Genomic DNA, 20,289 nt, shown 5'->3' on the forward strand with positions numbered 1-20,289 from the left:
CCTAAGATCAACCTTCCTTTTAGCATATTAGCCCAGCAAATGCTAAAGAGATGGTTACTGTTAGCTCCTTCCTAACGAACATTTTCGGGCTCCCTTTGTCTCCCATCTCCGTGTTCAGATCAGTTTATCTGACTCTAGACCACAAGATCGAATGATCCTAGTTCCGCCAAGAAAATCTAAACCGTTAATTTTATACGTTTTTATGTTTTGTTTCTGATGTCTAGTCATCGTGGGACCAAGATCAACAGTCTCGATTGCACATACGTGTCCCATGTGGAACCCCTACAATTTCATAACAAAAAGGTTAATGATAAGTTCGCACCCACTGTAGGATAATTCGCACCCTTGATAGGAGGGTATGTGGCAGACATTAACGCCTTTTACCGTGACGTTCAAGTGGTGCGAATTATCCTACAGGGGTGCGAATTTATCATTTTCTAACAAAAATCCCAGTTCTCTAATCGCCCAAAACCCTACCTTACATCTTCTCTTTTATGAAAAACCCTAGTTTCGTTCTCTTCTGTAGAGGGTTTGAAGCTTAGAACGATCTCTGATGGAGATTAATCTGGGAAAACTCCCATTCGATCTCGATTTTCACCCTTCTAGTCCTCTAGTTGCTGCAGGTCTCATCAATGGCGAGCTACACATGTAATTTCTCCCCCCAAAAAATCCTCCTTTTTTTGTGATTTTACCCTCCTAAACAGATTTTTCTTGTAATTATTTCAAATCCATGTTGAATTGAAACAGGTACCGTTATGCCAACGATTCGCAACCGCAACGGTACTGAAAATCATCATTCAAATTCATTTTGATCATCTCTTTTGTATTTTCTATACATTTATAAGCTGCAATTTTCGGATGGATTAATGAAATTAGATTTTTGTAACATTATGGTTGTAATTTTGTTCAATTTAGGTTGTTGAATATTCGTGCTCACGAGGAATCATGTAGAGCGGTTCGATTCATTAATTCGGGGAGTGGTATTGTTCTGCAATTGAATGTTGTGTTCTTTCTTTTTTAGGGTTTTGTTTTTTTGCTTATTCGTGTTTCTGGTTCATACACACAATTTTCAGCAATTGTGACGGGTTCTCCTGATTTCTCAATTCTTGCTACTGATATTGAAACTGGAACAACTATTGTTCGTCTAGAGGACGCCCACGGGTAATTTTATATGCCATTCGTTGTTTTACTTAAGGGTGTGATTTGGGTCGTCGGTTCGAGCTTTTGCTAAAAAAATGATTTGGGATCAACTAGAACCTGACCCGATTTTAAGGTAAAGCAATTGGGTCTTGTCGGGTCGAGCGTTTGCTAAAAAATGAATTGGAATCAACCTGAACCGGAGTCGATTTTAAGGTAAAAGCTCAACCCGAATTACCAAAAATCGACTTGGGTTGCATCTCTTGTTTTACCTCACCACTTAAGTTACTGTGTATTTTACTCATCACATGGTGCTTGAGAATGTGTAAAATGTTTTGTTTTGTGAAGTGCTGCAGTAAATCGCTTGATCAACTTGACCGAGACGACTATCTCCTCAGGAGACGATGATGGCTGCATAAAGGTGTTGTAGCACAACCATTAGTATATCTTCCCCCCATGTTTTCCATTCTTTCATGATTTATTTCGTTTCATTTTTTTACCTTCCCTTGTGTCCTGCGATTGGATGCTTTTCTAATTTGCCACTGTGTTTAGCGACATTGGCGTGGAGGGTTTTATCTGAACAAATACTCAATCCCACAATTATTAAATTCGTTCATAATATGTTACGCCAACTATAGGATAATATTTTATAACCCAAGTGAATGTGGCGTGTTCTGTTCTAGTTTGCTTGCTAGTGACCTATAATAGAAAGAGAAGAAAAGAGGGAGAAAGAAAGGAGAAAGACAAAAGGAGGAGAGGCAAAAGGAGGAGGGAGAAGAGAGAACATGAGGAACGAAGAAAGGGAATAATGGTAAAGAGAAAGGAAGAGAGAGGAAAGAAGTTACCTTGATGCTGGGGGTGGTGAGGCATCTCTCTGCGAGCTTTATTAGTGGGGTTATTAGGTAGGTTTAGGGGATTGAGGTTTTAAGTGGTGGACCCTAAATCTGGCCTATAGGATAACACAAAACTCACTTAAGGGGTTAAGGGTTTTAACCAGTAGGGTATAAATGTTGGGTCTGGGTTGGGTTATAAAATATGGTCGTCAAATAGATAGGTGGGCTATGGGTAAAAGGGGTATGGTGGGCCATAGGCTGATGTGGACATCCCCAATATCTAGGCTAACTACATAAAAAGAAGAATAACATGTCCAACAAAAAGATGACTAAATATAAAAATTCTACACAAAAAAAGAAAAATTATAACATGTCCAACAAAAAAGATGACTAAATCTAATGACTAAGATGGATGGATTACATTTCTTGGTGTCAATGACCGTAATTCCTAGTTTTTTTTTTTCCGATACTTGGTGTAGCATGCTAGTCACTGTTGAGGCCATAGTTTTTTGAGTTATGTATTTGGTGTAATGGCCACTTTGTCATAGTGCTTTTGCAACTATTTTTCTCCAAGAATTTGGCTACAAGTGTCTAGGCCAATGTTTGTGACAATCTTTAATGAACTTTTACAGGAGTCATGTAATGTATTTAACCTTCCAAATTGGTGAGATCCAGTTCCAATTTGAAAATTATGTTCATAATGTGGTGGTAATATCCGGCGTAATCATCCGACCTCTTTATTTCGAGTCGAAGACGGATTCCTTTGTATATTGGCATCATCGGGTATATTTCCAAAGGATTGGAAAATAAGTTGGGGGAATAAGACTTTCTGTTAGTTTAGGGTTTAAATTTCCCTACAAATTCAATAATTTGTTTTACTAATGTCTCGATAGATATTCTCAAAGTAGGATAGCTGATTACACCATTCAATTAGGAATGCAGTGCTAGTGGCTTACATAAAGAAGTAAGAAGGTAAATAAGCTAACACAAGTAGGACAGTCCATTCTATGCCTCATGCTCTTCCGATCTTGATCACGACAATGCCTGCTCCTGTTGGTGCTCCTCTGGGTCAACACAATTTACCTCTGTGGGGCTCTGCTGGTTGTGCAGAAGTGGCTGATGTTCCTAGCTGTGATCTAGTATCATAATGGCCTATGTCAATGCTTATGTCTGCTTTCTCGATGAAAGCTAACTGTTTATACGATTCTATTCAATTCTTTCCATTTTATTTAAGCTTGGAAATGCAGACTTGATTCTTTTTTTTTGAAAGATAATGAAGATTTTATTCCAACAACTTGATTTGACTTGATTCTTTGACATTACAACATTTTTGTGCTTTCAGATTAATTATGTTCAACTTGTTTGAATATGTTCATAGTTATGATTCATATATTGTGTATGTAGTTGATACTTAGTAAGTGTGAATTCTGATCGACATGTCAGTCCATCTATGTTGCTTTAGCTTGGATCACTTTTTTGTCATACTTTTTGTTGATAATTGTCTTTTCTTCTTCTTCTTTCCCAATGACAGGTATGGGATACTCGCCAACGTTCTTGCTGCAATACCTTTAATGCCCACGATGAGTACATTTCAGATATGACTTATGTCTCTAACTCTATGCAACTCCTGGGAACAAGGTAGATCATGCTATTTTTGCCTTTTCTCACTATGATAGTTCAAAACTCAATTGCTCCAACCATTGTGAGTTTAATATATTTTTTGGTGGATTAATCACCATCAATGTAGCTTTCTATTAATTATCCAAGGATTATTAGTTGGTGGGACCAAACACTTCCATAATTGAATGTGTTGTGGTTTTCTCATTTTCTTCCTTGGATAAACCTGTGGGGAGCCGACCCCAACTAGTTTGGGACAAAGGCTTAGTTGAGTTGAGTTGAGATAAACCTGCGGGGAATCACCTTTCATACGTGATACGTCTACAGCATATCAGAACTATATATTATGTCATCCTGAAGAGGTTCATCATAGTATCTCCGCTAGCAAAAGATGATATTTAAGATTTTACAAGAACCGAAGGAATATCTAGCTGAACGATGACACAAATACAGTATCTGCCTGAAATAGGAATTACAAATAAAATTTTACCATTCCGAAACAAGGAGAAATAGGAATGACAAGAAAGGAATCATGCATAGCGTATGCACAATCTTTTCAATGGAGACTAGCATATGCATCGTCTTTTCTGTGATGGGTTTTAATTTTAAAATGGAAGGAAATGTACAGAGAAGGGAAAGAAGCTAACCAAACTGACAGTTAGGAGCATAACACCCAAGGAGGGTCTATATCATCAGTTTTCTATATTTTTTGCTTCTATACTACATCATAAACGGCATAGCTAACCCCAATTTGACAGAATTCTATTCATCATGCCTATTGGGTTGATAATGACTAGTCATTAATCTACGAGATGCATCGGTAGCTTGATGTATGCATTTAATTTAGTGTAGTTCGTGTACCAGGAATGCCTAATTTCAGCGTGGACTCAGAATTGCAGTGAACTCCTTTGAAATCAGCCATAACACTAACTAGATTTGACAGTACACAGAAGTTGTATATTTCAAACTGTGACGCTTCTCAGAGTTCTAAGAGACTATTTAGTTTATTGGAGAACCATAGAAAACAATTATTTTGTCATGATTTCCCTTTCTGCAACCTGATCCCTGTACAACTTATAGGTTGATAAAATAATTAAAATTAGGTGGTCCCGTCATGGAAAGTGTACAACTGCCGAGTTACCCTATCAATTCCTTTTGCTTGCAAAAGGCAATAATCTGCTCTGGTTTTTGTTAATGACAGTGGAGACGGGACAATGTCTGTTTGCAGTCTCCGGAAAAACAAGGTAAGTTATTTATTGCCCTTTTCAATAGGCACATCTGACTTTTAGTGCAGCATATGATGGGAAAATGAAAATCAAATTGTCATTTCCAATTTAAAATTTGACTCAGTATTGTATACTAATGGCAGGTCCAAACTCGGTCTGAGTTTTCTGAGGACGAACTTTTGTCTGTAGTCACAATGAAGGTATAATCTTCTCTAATTTTATATTTCAGTTTTCAAGTTGGAAATTCTTTCCACTTTTATTACACAGAGCAAAATTACTATTAAAAAAAAATACAGAGCAAAATTGTGATGACAAAATAAACGTGTGCCAAAAGCACATATACAAACTTTTATTGCAGAAGTGATGGAATGTTAGTGTTCATGTTTGGTTGAGCTGAATGAAATACTTTCGAGAGCTCAAACCACAGGTTTTGTTTATGGATGGGTATTTTGGCATCTACTATTATAAAAAAGTGAGCGACCTTTGTTGGGTTAACTGTATTAAGCTTAATGGGATTGATTTAAAAAAAGCAGATGAGTTCTTTGGGGGTGGAAAAAGATTTGCCCGCTCTAAATTTGTTAACATACATTGATGGGAGGGGATGCAGTCAAGTGCAAATGTCCTACATATGGGGTAGCTGTTCTTTTAGAATTTAAATAAATTTCATCGGATTCAAACCTCTATAGATTTGTGGTCAACCTAGACAATTGTAAGATTGTTTATCAGCCCTAACAACTTCTCCCATCATATCATTTGCCTCTAGTCAAGATCCTGATTGAACTGCTCCTGATATTGAGTTTCTTCTGATCAGAATGGTCGAAAAGTTATTTGTGGAACTCAAACTGGAGCTCTGCTACTGTATTCATGGGGCTATTTCAAGGATTGCAGGTAAGCTGCTGCTTGCCTTCATCATATACTGACTTTTTTAATAAAATTAGGAAACAAGACTCATTTTTTCAGAATAGTAGAATGAAACAAAACCTATTCATGAAAGTTTTCAATTTGAAAATTAGACCTTTCCGTTCCTGCTTTTTAGTCTCCTATGAGAAAGAATTATCTCAGAAATTTGGATTGTTTCTTTTCTTTTCTGTATTTGTGGCTTCTCAGTGATCGTTTCCTTGGGCACCCATTGTCAGTTGATGTATTGCTGAAGGTGAGTGAATTTCTCTTCCTGCTCTTCCTATGTTCCAAGTGAACTCACTGTTTATCTTATCAAATATTTTGAGTATGCATATTAATGTGTCAGCTTGACGAAGACACTCTTATTTCGGGATCGGAGGATGGAGTCATCAGGTGGACTTGATTTCCCTCGTCATAACTATTTCTTAGATTAAATTAGTGCTTATGTTTCCGTTGAAAACAATTTCTTTTACTTCTTACGTTTCTAATTGGTGATTAGGTTGGTAGGCATTTTACCCAACAGAATAATTCAGCCAATTGCCGAGCATTCAGAATACCCAATTGAGCGCCTTGGTATGGTTAATCTCTCTCATTGTTGGGTTTACCTCGCCACATGCCTCTGTCTCTCCTTGCAATTTTCAGTCTCATTCATCAACTAATCATTGTTATGCTTAGCAAGCTTTAGACTTATGGACAAAATTTTTACTTTTGCAGCTTTTTCGCATGATCGGAAGTTTCTTGGTAGTGTTTCACATGATCAAATGTTGAAGGTGCGTAGTTTTGATCTTCTCCTGGTAATTAGAATATAACATGCTTTCTATTACTCTTCAATTTTTTTGTGGGAAAAATGAAGGTAGTACACCCATTTTGTAGTGGTGGAGCAAATGGCCTCAATATAAAGATAAGACCCTTTGTATACACTACGTATTACTAAAGCAACCCTGAGTTTTGTATACACCATTACTCGGACACTGGCACGTCAAATAGTGTTTGGCAAATATACTTCAAGTTGCTTAATGTGCCTATATTTTGTAGACATTTTAAAGTACAAAATAATATGATGTTTGGCTAAACAGTGCCTAATATAAGCAAAATAGAAGTACCATTCAAAAAAAAAAGAAGCAAAATAGAAGTAAAACAAATAAATAGAGGAAATGTATGCGGAAAAACACTAAACAAACAAAAAAAGAGGAAATATATGATGAAAAACATAGAACTGCGTGCAGCTGTGACTGTGCATATCTTGTCTTGACACAGATTGAAACATGCATATACTACAATATAAATAGGAAAAGGGTAATGATATTCACACTCCCTCATTTTAAATTTTTAATAACAGCTCATCAATGATATTCACACTCCCTTGTTTTAAATATTAATAACAGCTCATCAATTTATTAAACATTTTTCTGATTGGCTGTTGATAACTTTTTGGGAATTGTAATTGCTTTAGAAGCTAATTTATTGAGTGTAGAATAAGGTTTAATAACAACTCGTCACTTTATTAAACACTTTTCTGATTGGCTATTGATAGGTTTTTGTGAATTTTAACAACCTTAGAAGCTAATTTATAGTGTAAAATAAGGAGAGGAGTGTACTTTTCATTTTCCTACAAATATCATAATATCTAACCATAAAATATCCCCAATAAGGAAACAAATATAAAGAAAAGTTTAAGAACTTGTAAATAAATTGGCTACATTCTCTCAAAAAGAAAAAGAAAAAAAGAACTTGTAAATAAAATAATATGGACAGTCTGCAGCAATTTAAAGTTTAAACACCTGTGCTCCAGGTAATGCATATTGAGGTAGCTAAATAGAAATTTATGTATTCCATGTCCACATGACATTATACATTTGTAGTATATTGGCACAATAATATCTTCCTTTATTTGCCATCTTAGTACTTCTAGTACCTGCAACCAGTCATGCTAGAGTCAACCAGAAGCATTGCAGTGTTTCTTTGTTTGTATTTATAATTTTAAGTTCAAGTCATACAAATGACATCTTTTGCTCACATCTGCATCTCAATGGATTTAACCTTTTAACTTCATATTTGATGCATTTTATAGTGAAAATTCTTAAACGAAAGATTCTGAATCATGAGGGTTGGCAATGCCACCCAACAAATTAGGCATTCCATCAGGATTCGTTTTCCTGTGGGACTGTACTGCATTTTATAAGAACAGAAAATTTAAATAAATACCCCCCCCCCAGCCCCCCCCCCCCCCCCCCCCCCCCCCCCTCCTACCCCCCCACAAAACGCACTCCCACCATTTAAGCTATTCAATTGAAGAGAATATGAAATTTATCTGCTTGTGTAACATGGTTTATCTGCTTGTGTATCATGGTATTGAACAAATGTAGTTGGTTTTTCGAGAGTGGCCGATGATATGTCTGAGGATGGTGATGAGCTTTCTAGCGACACAGATTTGATGCAGGTCTGTGCAGGATAGGTAATAGAGGGTGCCATAGTGACAGACATCAGTCATGTTGGCCAAGAAGTCATGGCCTGTCACATAGGGAGTGGCGAGGAAGGACTCTAAGTAGTGGGAAGAGTGTGTGGGAGGAATGGTGGATTAGATCTTCAGCGATGGATGTGTCAAAATCTAATCTCCACCCGATCATCCTTCTTCCATATCTTGTTGTGAGATCAATGAGGATGGGGCTCTTTTTCTTGAAGAAGTGCTTGCCAAGTATACCAAGAAGTGGGACAATCCACTTTCCATTGATGAAGAGGTTTTAGGAGCCAAAGAGATGGAGGATGGACTCAAAGGGAAACAGAACCATTGAAAGGTTAGAGATTGTAGGATTAAAAAAAAGAAGATTAGAGATCGTGATGGGTTTGGAGATGATCTTCTTTTTGCCAGAATCTGAGGTGAAGCAGAACCATTGAAGCCATCAAAGGGGTATATGGGTGAGAGGGCATCTTGTGATGACTCGTGCGACCATAGGAGGTGTGAGTTCTGGAGGATGGCTTTATATATACATATGAGAAAACGGTTTCTACACACAAGTGTAGATAAGTTATCTACACACTAGCTTAAAATACAGTGGAGGGCATATTGTTCGGGTGATCCAAACCATTCATTTGATTGGCCCTCGCATAGATAGGGTGTCCACAAAAAATCAGCTCCATAGGATCATCCCAACCCTACGATTTGTGGAGGTAAAATGGACGTGTACAAACCTTCACAGATCTGTCCATTTTTTGCCTATACGGTTCCAAGGGTTTGGATGATCCTATGAAGCTGATTTTTTGGGCACACCCTATCTATGTGAGGGCCCATCAAATGAATGCTTTGGATCACCCAAACAATGTGGGCCCCCACTGTATTTTAAGCTAGTGTGTGGATAACTTATCTACACTTGTGTGTAGAAACCATTCTCTCTCTCTCTCTCTCTCTATATATATATATATATATATATATAATTTATTGCACTTTTTTATTTAAAAAAAAGAATGTTTTAGCCTTGAATGACATGGAACTTGGTTGGAATGCCTAATTGGGATGGCTGGCATTACTAATCCCCTTTTATGATATCAATTTTGATGTCTTTTTGTTGTACAAATGTCTTTTTTGTTGTACATGTATTATATGAATTTCCCCATACATATCCATCATTAACTGTTTTTTTTTTTTGAAATAGCCATCCATCATTAACTGTTTTATCACATCTCTACCATTCAAAAAAAAAAACTGTTTTATCACATCTCATACAATTTATCATGTTTATGCATTTTCTGAAGTATTTGAGTCCACATGTTCTGTTTTTGTAGTTGTGGGATTTGCATGAGCTTTTGGAGGGTTGGCAAAATGCCCCTGGGAATCCGCTGGTCACGGCTGATAGTGATGCTGATATGGATGAGGATGTTAAAGCCCCAAAATCTTCCGAAGGTGAGCTGCTGTTATTCCATAATTTGCAATATTTTTTTTTTTTGAATGGTAACAACTTTCATTGAACATGGGAAGACCGAGGAAGACTTCCCAAATGATACAAAGAAGCACAAAAAGAACAGAAAACAAATGGATTCAACACATACAGTCCAACATTCCCAAATAATTTGCAATATTGTTGTGGACCTGTAAACTCCATTTCCTGAAGGGGGTGTTTGGTTTGCGGCATGGTTTTAAATTTCGACCGAAATCCGAAATTTCGGATTTCGGTGGAGACCGACACCGAAATCCTTAAAAACCGAAACGGTCATTTATTTCGGCCGAAATTTCGGTTTTTCCGAAATTTGCCCCAAAAAATCTGTTTTTTAATATTAATTTAATATTTCACCGAAATTTCGGCCTAAATTTAATATTGAATAAAATCTTAGTTTCGGGTTTTGCACCAGATTTCGACCGAAATTTCGAAATTGAAATTTCGAAATTTCTAGGTCCGAAACCGGTACCAAAACCGAAATTTTAAACCTTGGTTTGCGGATAGTAAACCTGGGTTAGGGATGTGTTGAGAAAACCTGTCGGGCAAATCCGATCCGACCGTGCACAAATTCATAGAAAAGTAAAATAAAAATAAACCACAAGATGAACACCAAAATTTTACGTGGTTTGGCTAAGATGCCTACTTCGACGGGCGAGAACACGATCTTTACTATGAGAAAACAATATACAAGGATTACAATAGAATTGACCCGAAGCCCACAACCCTTTACTTGCTTCTCAACCAAGACCGTACGCAAGAGAACCCCGAGAAAGATCCCAATAGAAAACTCGAGAAGAAAACCTCTCTCTCTCTCTCTCTCTCTCGTTTCCCGCCACCCACAATTGAAAAAATCCTCCTCTCTTTCATACTTACGTTTTCCAAAAACCTAAAGAAGTTTCTACTTTCCCTTCCCATTACAAGTCTGTGAGAAATAAGGCAACTTCCCAACAGGATGCCTCTAAATATCCTGGAAAATTGCTGTATACAACTCTAGCTCATTGCGATGCTAATCAGGAAAACTGGGGTAGCCTGGATCCCGACTCCGGATTTTAAGTAACACGGCAAACCCTAATAAGCGAGAATCCGGTAGTAGCCTGTCTGTCCGCTCTATTATTTGCAGATCAAACAGTTACAAATTGTCACCATTGTGAGTAATCAGGACATAGTTAATAGTATGATCCTGTTTTCTTAAAATATAAAGAAACATTTTTTTGAATGGTAAAAAATACAAAGAAACTTGATCTAATATTTGTAAAACTTGATCTGATATTTCAATTGAGTGCTCAAAAGCTTGGAGAATCAGGTTTTAATCACCATACTGTAATCTTTTTAAACTCAGAAAACTAAATCGAGTCGGATTCAAGCATTCATCAGGTGATAGTCAACTTCTGAGTTTTGAAGCCTTGAATTAAACATTATTTCTGTAGAACTGTGAACCACCTACATGGTTGAGAATGTCATTCAGCTTATTGCGTTGGTGGATATTGCAGAAACATTAGACTGACATGGCCTCATCTTGTGTTCGAGTCTTTTCAACTAGATTTCGAGCTTCAGAGGCGTTCATGTTTAACCTCTACGGATCTTCCATGAAATTTCCAACATTTGGAACGGCCTTGCATATTTTTTTCTAAAACAGCAGACTTAGTTTTTCTATATGGTTATTGTTTTTTCTTCTTCAGAAGGGGATATTATAAAGGTAATGTAGGAAATTTTAGTTATGAACCGTAATTTTATTATTTATTTTTAAGCAAAAATTTATTAGTAGCCAAAATGAAAAAGAAATGTACAAGTGAAAGCCAATCTTAGGACAAAAGTGCCCATAACATCCTGAAAAGGTTTGCTAAAACAAGTAGTTCTAGTTCGTGAAACACTCTAATCTCCATTCTTGATCTCTAGATCTGACCCTTTCAGCCCTTATACATATAGCTCAAGTTTGCCCCCTTGCGTTACCTTTATTTTTTTTCCTGCAAACCATTTTTTTTAATAAAGCCTCTTGTATCCCACTTACTAAAATAAGATTAGGGTTTGCAAAGGAAAATCCCTAATTTTGCAAAGCTTAACCCAATTATTCATAAAAAAATCATAAAATGCTAAAAAAGAACTTTTAGAAATATATTTCATAATGCTATATGAAACTTTTGTTCATAAAGATGCCTTTTAAGCAATTCTAAAATTGTGAGATCTTTGCCTAATTCTTTTTAGTTTTAGTGTTTCTCGTACAAAAAACAAATGATGCTGTATCATGAAAACACTGGTTTTTCTTTTTTTAGTTGCTCAAAGGGCATATTTTCTCATAAATTTCCAATTATGTTAACACAAGTAGTATTTACAAACATGCTATTGGATTTTCACCCTAAAGTTAGACTTCTTGGATAGAAATCATGATTCTTGATGACTAATGGAATATATTTTATAAATTAGGGGTTTATAGGTGAAACCCCTTTGGAAAATGGCTAATGCAAACTACTTATCTGCTGTTGTTAGTTCATAAAATGTAGGTTTGTTTGTGATAAGAAATAATTGTATGTTTAGTTTGTTAGAAGTTGGAGATTATATTTCTGTGTTGTCTTATTTTCTTATTTTTTTTGTAGGATCCAAGAGAAAGAAGTCAAATGCAGGCCAACTTTCAAATGCTTCAGCATCTGGATTCTTTGCTGATTTGTAGTTAAATGACTCCCATGTTCTTTTTGGCAATTTACTTGTCATTCCCTTTTTCTCATTCAGGTTTTTCTCTCTCCTTTTTGTGATGTCTGACTATATTCTTGGAGCTAGTCATTGTACACAGATAGTCGCTTGAAATGAGTGGCTTGCATGCTATTTGTAGAGAGTAAAGAACGGAACTGGAGATTGAAAATTTATTTTTGTCATTTTCTTTAGGCAATGTTTGGCAAGCATGAAGAAAAGAAGTGGCTAGGAGGTAAATGGAAAGAACCATCAGAATTTGCAGAAGAGCCAGGACCCAGGGACCCAGGAAGTACAGTTAGAGGATGAAAGACGACGCTCTTGATTATTAAGAGTTTTTGAGATTCTTTGTATTTCCCTTTCCTTAGATTGTACTTCTAAGGATAAGTCTTGTTGTTGTTGTTGCAGTCGTCTTATGGTTTGTACCCTCTATTCTTGGGATAGGGTTAGAGTCTGTACGCTGACTATTTCATCTCTCTCGTATAAATAAACTCGTAGGGGTCCCCGCCGAACCCCAGCGTACCTATAAAAAAAAAAAGGTTTGGCACCCATGAATTTTTTTTCATGAAATATTATATCAAGTGGTGAGAGATGGCCAAATAGGGTGAGAGGTTTGAGATTTGAGATCGTATGGCTGAGGAGTGGGTAAGAAGTGGCTTAAGAGCAGGGAAAATAAAAATAAAGGGCAGTGATAAATTGTCCCCTTGATATCTTAAATCGACCCCTCTGTCTGTAAGCACTGCCTTATATGGGGATCGATTTAAGATATATGGGCGTCGATTTATCACTGCCCAAGTAAGGTGAGAGATGAAGAGATTTTAGATCGTATGACTGATGCGAGGGTAAGAACTAAGAAGTGGCTAAAAGCAGGGAAAAAATAAATTGTATTTTGATTAAAGTTTTTATTTTCCTTGTTTTCAGCCTTTTCTCTCCCTCTGATCGCTCATGCCCTCTCAGGTCTTGCCTTCTCCAACCTTCTAAGTCTTCTTTCACCACTTGATAGACTAAGATTCCATGGGAAAAAAAATTAAAAAAAATTCATAGAAGCCAAACATAACCTTATTGTTAGAAGCCATGACCTTCCAAGTTTTTCTTATATTTGTTTTACTCAAGCAAGAATTTTATGTTGCAATTCATCATATTTTAGTAGCAATGAGTTATCTCTTATGCCACCTTTGGATACCTCATGTTTTTGTATTTGGATTTTAGTTTTGGATACAAATTACATCAATCATCTTCATGCTCATGTTGAACTATAGGCGGTAATCCCTAAACGGGTAGACCACCCGCATAAGACGATGGATACCGCCTCTGAAGCGAAAGACCATCCCTAGTAGTCGAGTGCTCGAAGCGAATCAACGGTCAAAGAGCGCTTTCTTATGACAGGAGATTCAACTGTAAAGAAAGGGATTCTTTTTGTACCCCCAATACATCCTGCATGCATGGCCTTTGTTCCTTTGAGAAGGATCCTAAGAGTAACCCCTCAAGTAAGTGAAAGATCTAACTCTACACTAATCCTTCTATTCTACTACGTTATAGCCTGTACAATTGACAGCAAGGTCGAGGAGCAGCAAGGGTGAAGGTACTTGCCATAAATATGGATTTCCAAATAATGTCTTGCATAACAGATTTGAAAATTAGATCTTTTTTCACTGTTGTAGCTGATTTGAAAATTAGATCTCAACTGCCAAAGGTGAGAAATCCAAATCTAAATCTTGTGGGCAACCAAACATGGCCTTATTTCTTTTATTGGTCAAAAGTTGTATATGACATTCATGTATGTGGAAATCGTTGGGCCATATCCGATCCGATAATAAGCAAAGAATTGAGAAATCGGTAATCACACAAGCACATGAAGGTAACATGAGTACTTATGTGGTTCCACAAAGACGCCTGTGTGGGTGAGTGAGAATTTACTATGAGCAAGAAACAAAGAAGAATTTACAATGAAGTGATATTACTAGTGGAGACCATGGTTTCAAATTTCAGTTTCGGAGTGCGTTTTTGTCCTCACTGAAACTGAAATTTCGGGCGAAATTAAATAAAATAATATTTTATCTCATACAAAATTTCATCCAAAATTTCTGGGAAAGTATTAAATAACGAACAAAATCAAGATTTTTGGGTGGAGTTCCTTAAATTTTGGATGAAATTTTGGGAAAAACGAAAATTTGTAAAGTTTCGGGTTTACCCGTTTTCAGTCTCGGTTTCGACCGAAACTCCAAATGATGCAGTTCATCTTTTCAGCTACATCCAAAACTATCCCACATGATGCTGGCCCACAAGATGAACGGTCAATGTCACCACCCAACATGCCACGCCACAACGGGCCCACAAATTTAACGAGACCCAATTGTGAGCTGAAGGACCCAACTACCCATCCATTGTAGGGCCAACAACGTCCAGGCCTACCATACTTGTGGGCCCACCTGAAACCCTTTTCCCGCGGCAATTTTTATAAGTCCACCATAAAAAAGCCCAAAGCCTATCTCTCTAAAAAAAAAAAAACATGGCCTCCGTCTCCTCTATCCATCTCCAGACCGTACGGTCTCCATCTTCTCTCTTAAACCCTAACCCTAACCCTAACCCTAAATTACTTTCTCTTTGCCCTAGATCTCTTGAATTTTCTGCCTCGATTCTTCCATCCATTTCTCAATGCAGAAAAAAATCAATCCTCTGCTTCAAGAAAACTCATCCAAATCATCACTCACGGTACTCCTCCGATCTCTTCGTTTTTTTCGATTCTTCTCAGTGTTTCTTTTAAGATCTTCTCATTATCGATTCATCATAGTTTTGTCTTTTTTTTTCTTTTTTTTTGATTAGTATTTGCTTTCAAGAACAATCTCGAATGAAAAGGAGAGATGCTCTGCTTCAAATCCTCTTTTCAGCATTTTCTTTTCCATTAATTGCTTCAGACGCTTCGGCCGAGATCGGTACTTCTTTCTGATTTTCCAATTTTCTTTGTAATGTTCTCAATTCAAGTATATCTTTATTTCATTTTTATCTGATGTGTTTTTCTGTTTCAGAACTGCAAGAGAATTTCCGCGTTTACTCGGACGAGACAAACAAGTTTAAGATATCAATTCCCCAAGGTGGATTTTTTAGCTTTCTATAGCTTACTAAAGCTAAGAAGCTTAGTAGTTAGTACAGTGATAATTAATATAGCTAGTTCCTCATGTAGGTTTGTTTGGAATTAGAATATCTTGTTAGCAATTTGGTTTCTGTTGGGTATGGTTTCAATAGCAAGGTGAATTATGGAACATCATATATGTTTGTAACTTTGTTCATGACAGAATCTATGTGAATGGTCATTTGTGAAACTATTTCTCAGATAAATATGTAATGGGGATGAATGGCTTGCTATGCAACACAAAAAATATTCACCCTCCATTTGGCTTAAAAATCAATTCTCAACACGGCGACTAGTGATGCATTGCTTTGATAAATCATGTAACCATTAGATGTTAATGGCTAAGCTGGCTCCTTTGCCATACTGCTTCCATTTGCAACAAATCAATCTTTCACATAATTGGTTGCTATTTTAGATTATTCATTTTGACTCTTGTTCATTTCTAAACACAAATGTTCTCACTCTATAGACGTCCTTTAGTCTATTATGTTATGTTGATTTAATTAGATGGAAGACTGTCATGGTCTATCATTGTACTTAAATTCACACCCAGTATTACATAAATTTAATTGGTGGGTATCATTTTGATTTTATTATGCTGAAAAGCTTTTGTCTTATTAGTGGGCCCATACCAGTTAAATTGGACAATTCACACATCGGCCCATCATAAATTAAATTGGACTTAACATAGATCTGAGCCTAACAAAAGGCCTACTTGGTGTTAGTGATAGTTCAACTAAATTTTAGTCTGACAGGGTCTAGGAGGCCTATAATTTGGCTCCCCATATACCTATCAAGAATAATGTACACCTGATAATGGATTTTAGATCCATAATAATTGGACTAGTAGTTTGGGCTTCAATGATTCAAAACATGTGTTGATGGTTTGGGCCATAAGCTGAAACATTGTAAAACTATGAGGGGCCTCTTGTTTTCAATAGTTACTTTAGTGTGGTTAATTGGTTATTTATTGTTTCTCACATGGTTGGTGGCATCTAGAAGTAAATCAACGTGCACTCCAAGAAGGCTAAGCTTTCATGCAGTACTCTTATTGATTCATTGAAAAGAATGCTTGAAGGAAAAAAAAAACAGAAGTTCAAAGGCAAGAACTGTCTACATAATCGTATGGTTACTTACTCAGGAAATAAATGATTGAATCCCAAGAAAGCAAGTCTAAGGAATGACTAACCTCTAAAATCTAAAGATTGTATGCTAAGCAAAAGAAGTGGAGGGAGTAGGACTGGGGCAGCTGATTAATATGAAATCATGTCTCTCACTTTTGATCTATTATTTAAATCATTGATCATGTCTTTCACGTGAATTATAAACTTGCAAGTCTCAACTAAATTTGTTATTCTTAATCGATGTTAAGACTCTTTTATGGTCATGAGTCATAACATGTATCATTCAAAAAAAAAAAAAAAGAGTCATGGCAAGTACTAATGTAATTCGTTATAATATACAACATAATAGTGCATGCAATGTACTTAAAAATATCTTGTATTACTTTCATCTGTAAAACTGCTGAGCCTATTTGGACCATGACATCTATTCAGTACTGAGAAACTGGGACATGTGCATGCAGACTGGCTAGTGGGCGCTGGAGAACCTAATGGTTACAAATCAGTTACTGCATTTTATCCAGAAGAACCTTCTAATTCTAATGGTATTCGTAGCTTTTACTGTGCATTGAGCTCTTTGATAATCTTGAATTTGAAGTTCACTAAAATTGGTTTCTTTAGTCAGCATTGCAATTACGGGTCTTGGTGCGGATTTTACCAGATTAGAATCTTTTGGCAAAGTTGATGCTTTTGCGGAGAGTCTGGTGGGTGCTACCTTCTCAGACTTCATTTTCCCAATAAAAAACAATCTCAGACATTCTTTTCTCATTCGAAAATCATTTGATTTACGAGTATCTAAATTGCTTTAACAGGTAAGTGGACTGGACAGAAGCTGGCAGAGGCCACCTGGATTGGCAGCAAAGCTCATAGATTCTAAAGCCGCAAATGGTAATTGCCTTGAAGCCATTGTGACCTTCTGTTATCAGCCATAACTTTCGATGTTTAATGACATTTGCATTTTGTATTTATAGCACTTTAGGTTTATACTACATTGAGTATACATTGCAAAACCCCGGCGAAAGCCTCAGGCACATATTTTCTGTCATTGGCATGGCATCCAATGGTTGGTATAACAGATTATATACTGTAACAGGGCAGGTGTGTATTACTACTCTAAATGTAGAAACCTTATCTCCTTACTTTTTACAGCCTTGATCAAATGTATTCTAGTTGCTTGTACTTCATATCAAAGTTGTACATTATACAATATGAACTTCGAATCTAACTTCCAGTAATCTTCTGTAGTTTGTGGTGTCAGAATCAGAGAAATACGGATCTAAAATCGAGAAGGTAAGCTGAAACTGACCTGAAAATATTTAAAACCTTAATGTTCTTACATTCCTTTGCATATCCTTCTTGGCCTGCCTTTTGTCCAAAACCATGTAACTACTCGAATATTTTGCTGAAACACCTGTAAACTTCCACTGACCAAAATTAGAAAACTTATGTATACTTCTAGTTATGATCTGAGGAAACAATTTATCTATACTATATATAGTGTAAAAACTTGGTGTCATGCACAGACCTCTACATTGTTTAAAACATTATATATATATATATATATATATATATATATATATATATATATATATATATATATATATGTGAGGAAAGTGAAGCTACACCGCCGGTGTAGCTAACTTAGCTACACCGCCGGCTTAAAATACAATGGGCCCACATTGTTTTGGTGATCCAAACCATTCATTTGATTGGCCCTCACATAGATAGCGTGTCCACCAAAAATCAGCTCCATAGGATCATCCCAACCCTTCAAACTGTGGAGGCAAAAATGGACAAATTTGTGAAGGTTTTTACATGATATATATATATATATATATATATATATATATATATATATATATATATATATATATAGAGAGAGAGAGAGAGAGAGAGAGAGAGAGAGAGAGAGAGAGAGAGAGAGAGAGGAAACTGTTGGTGAGCTAGCTTGCCCAATCACATGGGGGCCCACTTTGTTAGGATGATCCAAACCATTCATTTGAAAGTCCCTTACATAGATGGGGGGTGTACCAAAAATCAGCTCCATAGGATCATCCTAACCCCTCCATTTGTGGAGGACAAATATGGACAGACACAAATTTGCCCCATTTTTGTCCTCCACAAATGGAGGGGTTAGGATGATCCTATGGAGCTGATTTTTGGTACACCCCCTATCTATAATAAGGCCTTGCAAATGAATGGTTTGGATCACTCCCCAAAATGTGGGACCCATGTGATTGGGCAAGCTAGCTCACCAACAGTTTCCTCATATATATATATATATATATAGTTCCTGAGGTTAACCTCATGTAGCTTATATGAGGTGGCGCTCACAAAACATAAGGGTCCCACATTGTTAGGATGATCCAAAGCATTCATTTGAAAGGCCCCATCATAGATAGGGTGTGTACAAAAAATCAGCTCCATTGGATCATCCTAACCCATCCAAAAGTGGAGGGCAAAATGGATAGACACTTTTTTGCCCACAAATCTGCCCATTTTTTCCTCCACTTTTGGAGGGGTTAGGATGATCTAATGGAGCTGTTTTTTGGTACACACCCTATCTATGATGGGGCCTTGCAAATGATTGGTTTGGATCATCCAAACAAAGTGGGCGCCTTATGTTTTGTGAGCGCCATCTCATATAAGCTTATATGAGGTTAACCTCAGGAACTCTACTCTCTCTCTCTCTCTCTCTCTCTCTCTCTATATATATATATATATATATATATATATAGTTACCTATATTTAGCTATTAAATGCCTTGTAAATTTTTTTATAGCTAGTAAAAACACTACTTTTTTAAGCTATTAGTATTCTTACCTCTGATTTACTCATAAAGAACATATTTTTCACATGAATAATGTTCATGCTCAGCTACTTTATATTCTGACCGATATTCTACCGTTTCCTAGTCTGTTTCTTCTTTCAGGTTTACCTGAGCTAACGGATCTTGAAACTGTAAGTTTGGACTTCTTTTCCAGTGGCACGTAGAATTGAAACCCATATTCCTGTTTGTTCACCAAAAATTGGACTTCGATGTATTTTTTTTTCTATGTTGTAACTAAAAACTGCGCCCTTTCAGTTTTGTTTACAGCATCATCTGTTACGTTGCACATCGGACAAATGTAAAAAGAAGATACTTTTCTGATATAGTGAAAAATGTTGTATTCTACTAGAAAGAGACTCCTATTCTCTCTGTCTCTCTGCAAATATAACAAAAGAGGAGCAGAAAACCATTGCGTGCTCTCTTGTAGTTTCAGCTTCTACGCCGTAGTGAAGGTCATAGACTGTATTGAGAATCGGTTTGCAACACGGTTGAAGGTCCAATTAACTAACCAGAAGTCAGTGAACTCAGGTAGCATAGATCCAGTATAAAATTTTAGAAACAAACAAATTTTAGCAAAAGATCAACACTTCAACTTAGTTCTATCATAGACAATGGTGAAGATGTAATGTTGTTTGCCCGTTGGAGTTGGGAACTCTAAAAAGCCAGAGGTAATGGCTTCAACCTATGGTCATCTCTCCATTTTAAGCCTCAGGTTATGGAGGGAGATCCCAGCAACATGATCAAGTGGATGGCCCAGTCTGATTTTTCAAACCCTGCCATATACAGTAGGGGTGCAACTCGGGTGGGGTTCAACCCAAAAAAAAGTCAGGTTGGGTTCGTGCAACCCAACCCGAGTTAAACACAACATTTTTTATTAATTT

General features: G+C 36.7%; 2 protein-coding genes across 2 annotated transcripts; both read left to right on the forward strand.

Moving 5' to 3' along the window:
* Nucleotides 1-474: 474 nt before the first annotated feature.
* On the forward strand, nt 475-12,876 carry LOC143850329 (WD repeat-containing protein 55-like). The gene is made up of 16 exons (XM_077359589.1): nt 475-648; nt 748-780; nt 916-980; nt 1,074-1,161; nt 1,486-1,558; nt 3,502-3,608; nt 4,789-4,831; nt 4,957-5,013; nt 5,625-5,701; nt 5,921-5,966; nt 6,060-6,106; nt 6,213-6,286; nt 6,428-6,483; nt 9,494-9,611; nt 12,237-12,369; nt 12,523-12,876. Exons 1-15 carry the CDS (start codon nt 554-556, stop codon nt 12,308-12,310), a joined length of 1,053 nt encoding a protein of 350 aa, XP_077215704.1. The 5' UTR covers nt 475-553; the 3' UTR covers nt 12,311-12,369; nt 12,523-12,876.
* Nucleotides 12,877-14,911: 2,035 nt separating this feature from the next.
* LOC143861048 (Photosystem II reaction center PsbP family protein) lies at nt 14,912-19,760 on the forward strand. Its single transcript, XM_077371937.1, has 9 exons — nt 14,912-15,039; nt 15,151-15,260; nt 15,354-15,419; nt 17,043-17,123; nt 17,200-17,282; nt 17,391-17,466; nt 17,558-17,676; nt 17,824-17,868; nt 19,494-19,760. Exons 2-9 carry the CDS (start codon nt 15,176-15,178, stop codon nt 19,518-19,520), a joined length of 582 nt encoding a protein of 193 aa, XP_077228052.1. The 5' UTR covers nt 14,912-15,039; nt 15,151-15,175; the 3' UTR covers nt 19,521-19,760.
* Nucleotides 19,761-20,289: the final 529 nt, after the last annotated feature.

Source organism: Tasmannia lanceolata, unplaced genomic scaffold (genome assembly GCF_043159265.1).
Source record: "Tasmannia lanceolata isolate RefF3 unplaced genomic scaffold, GAP_Taslan_0.1 ptg000003l, whole genome shotgun sequence".
Lineage (NCBI taxonomy): Eukaryota > Viridiplantae > Streptophyta > Magnoliopsida > Canellales > Winteraceae > Tasmannia > Tasmannia lanceolata.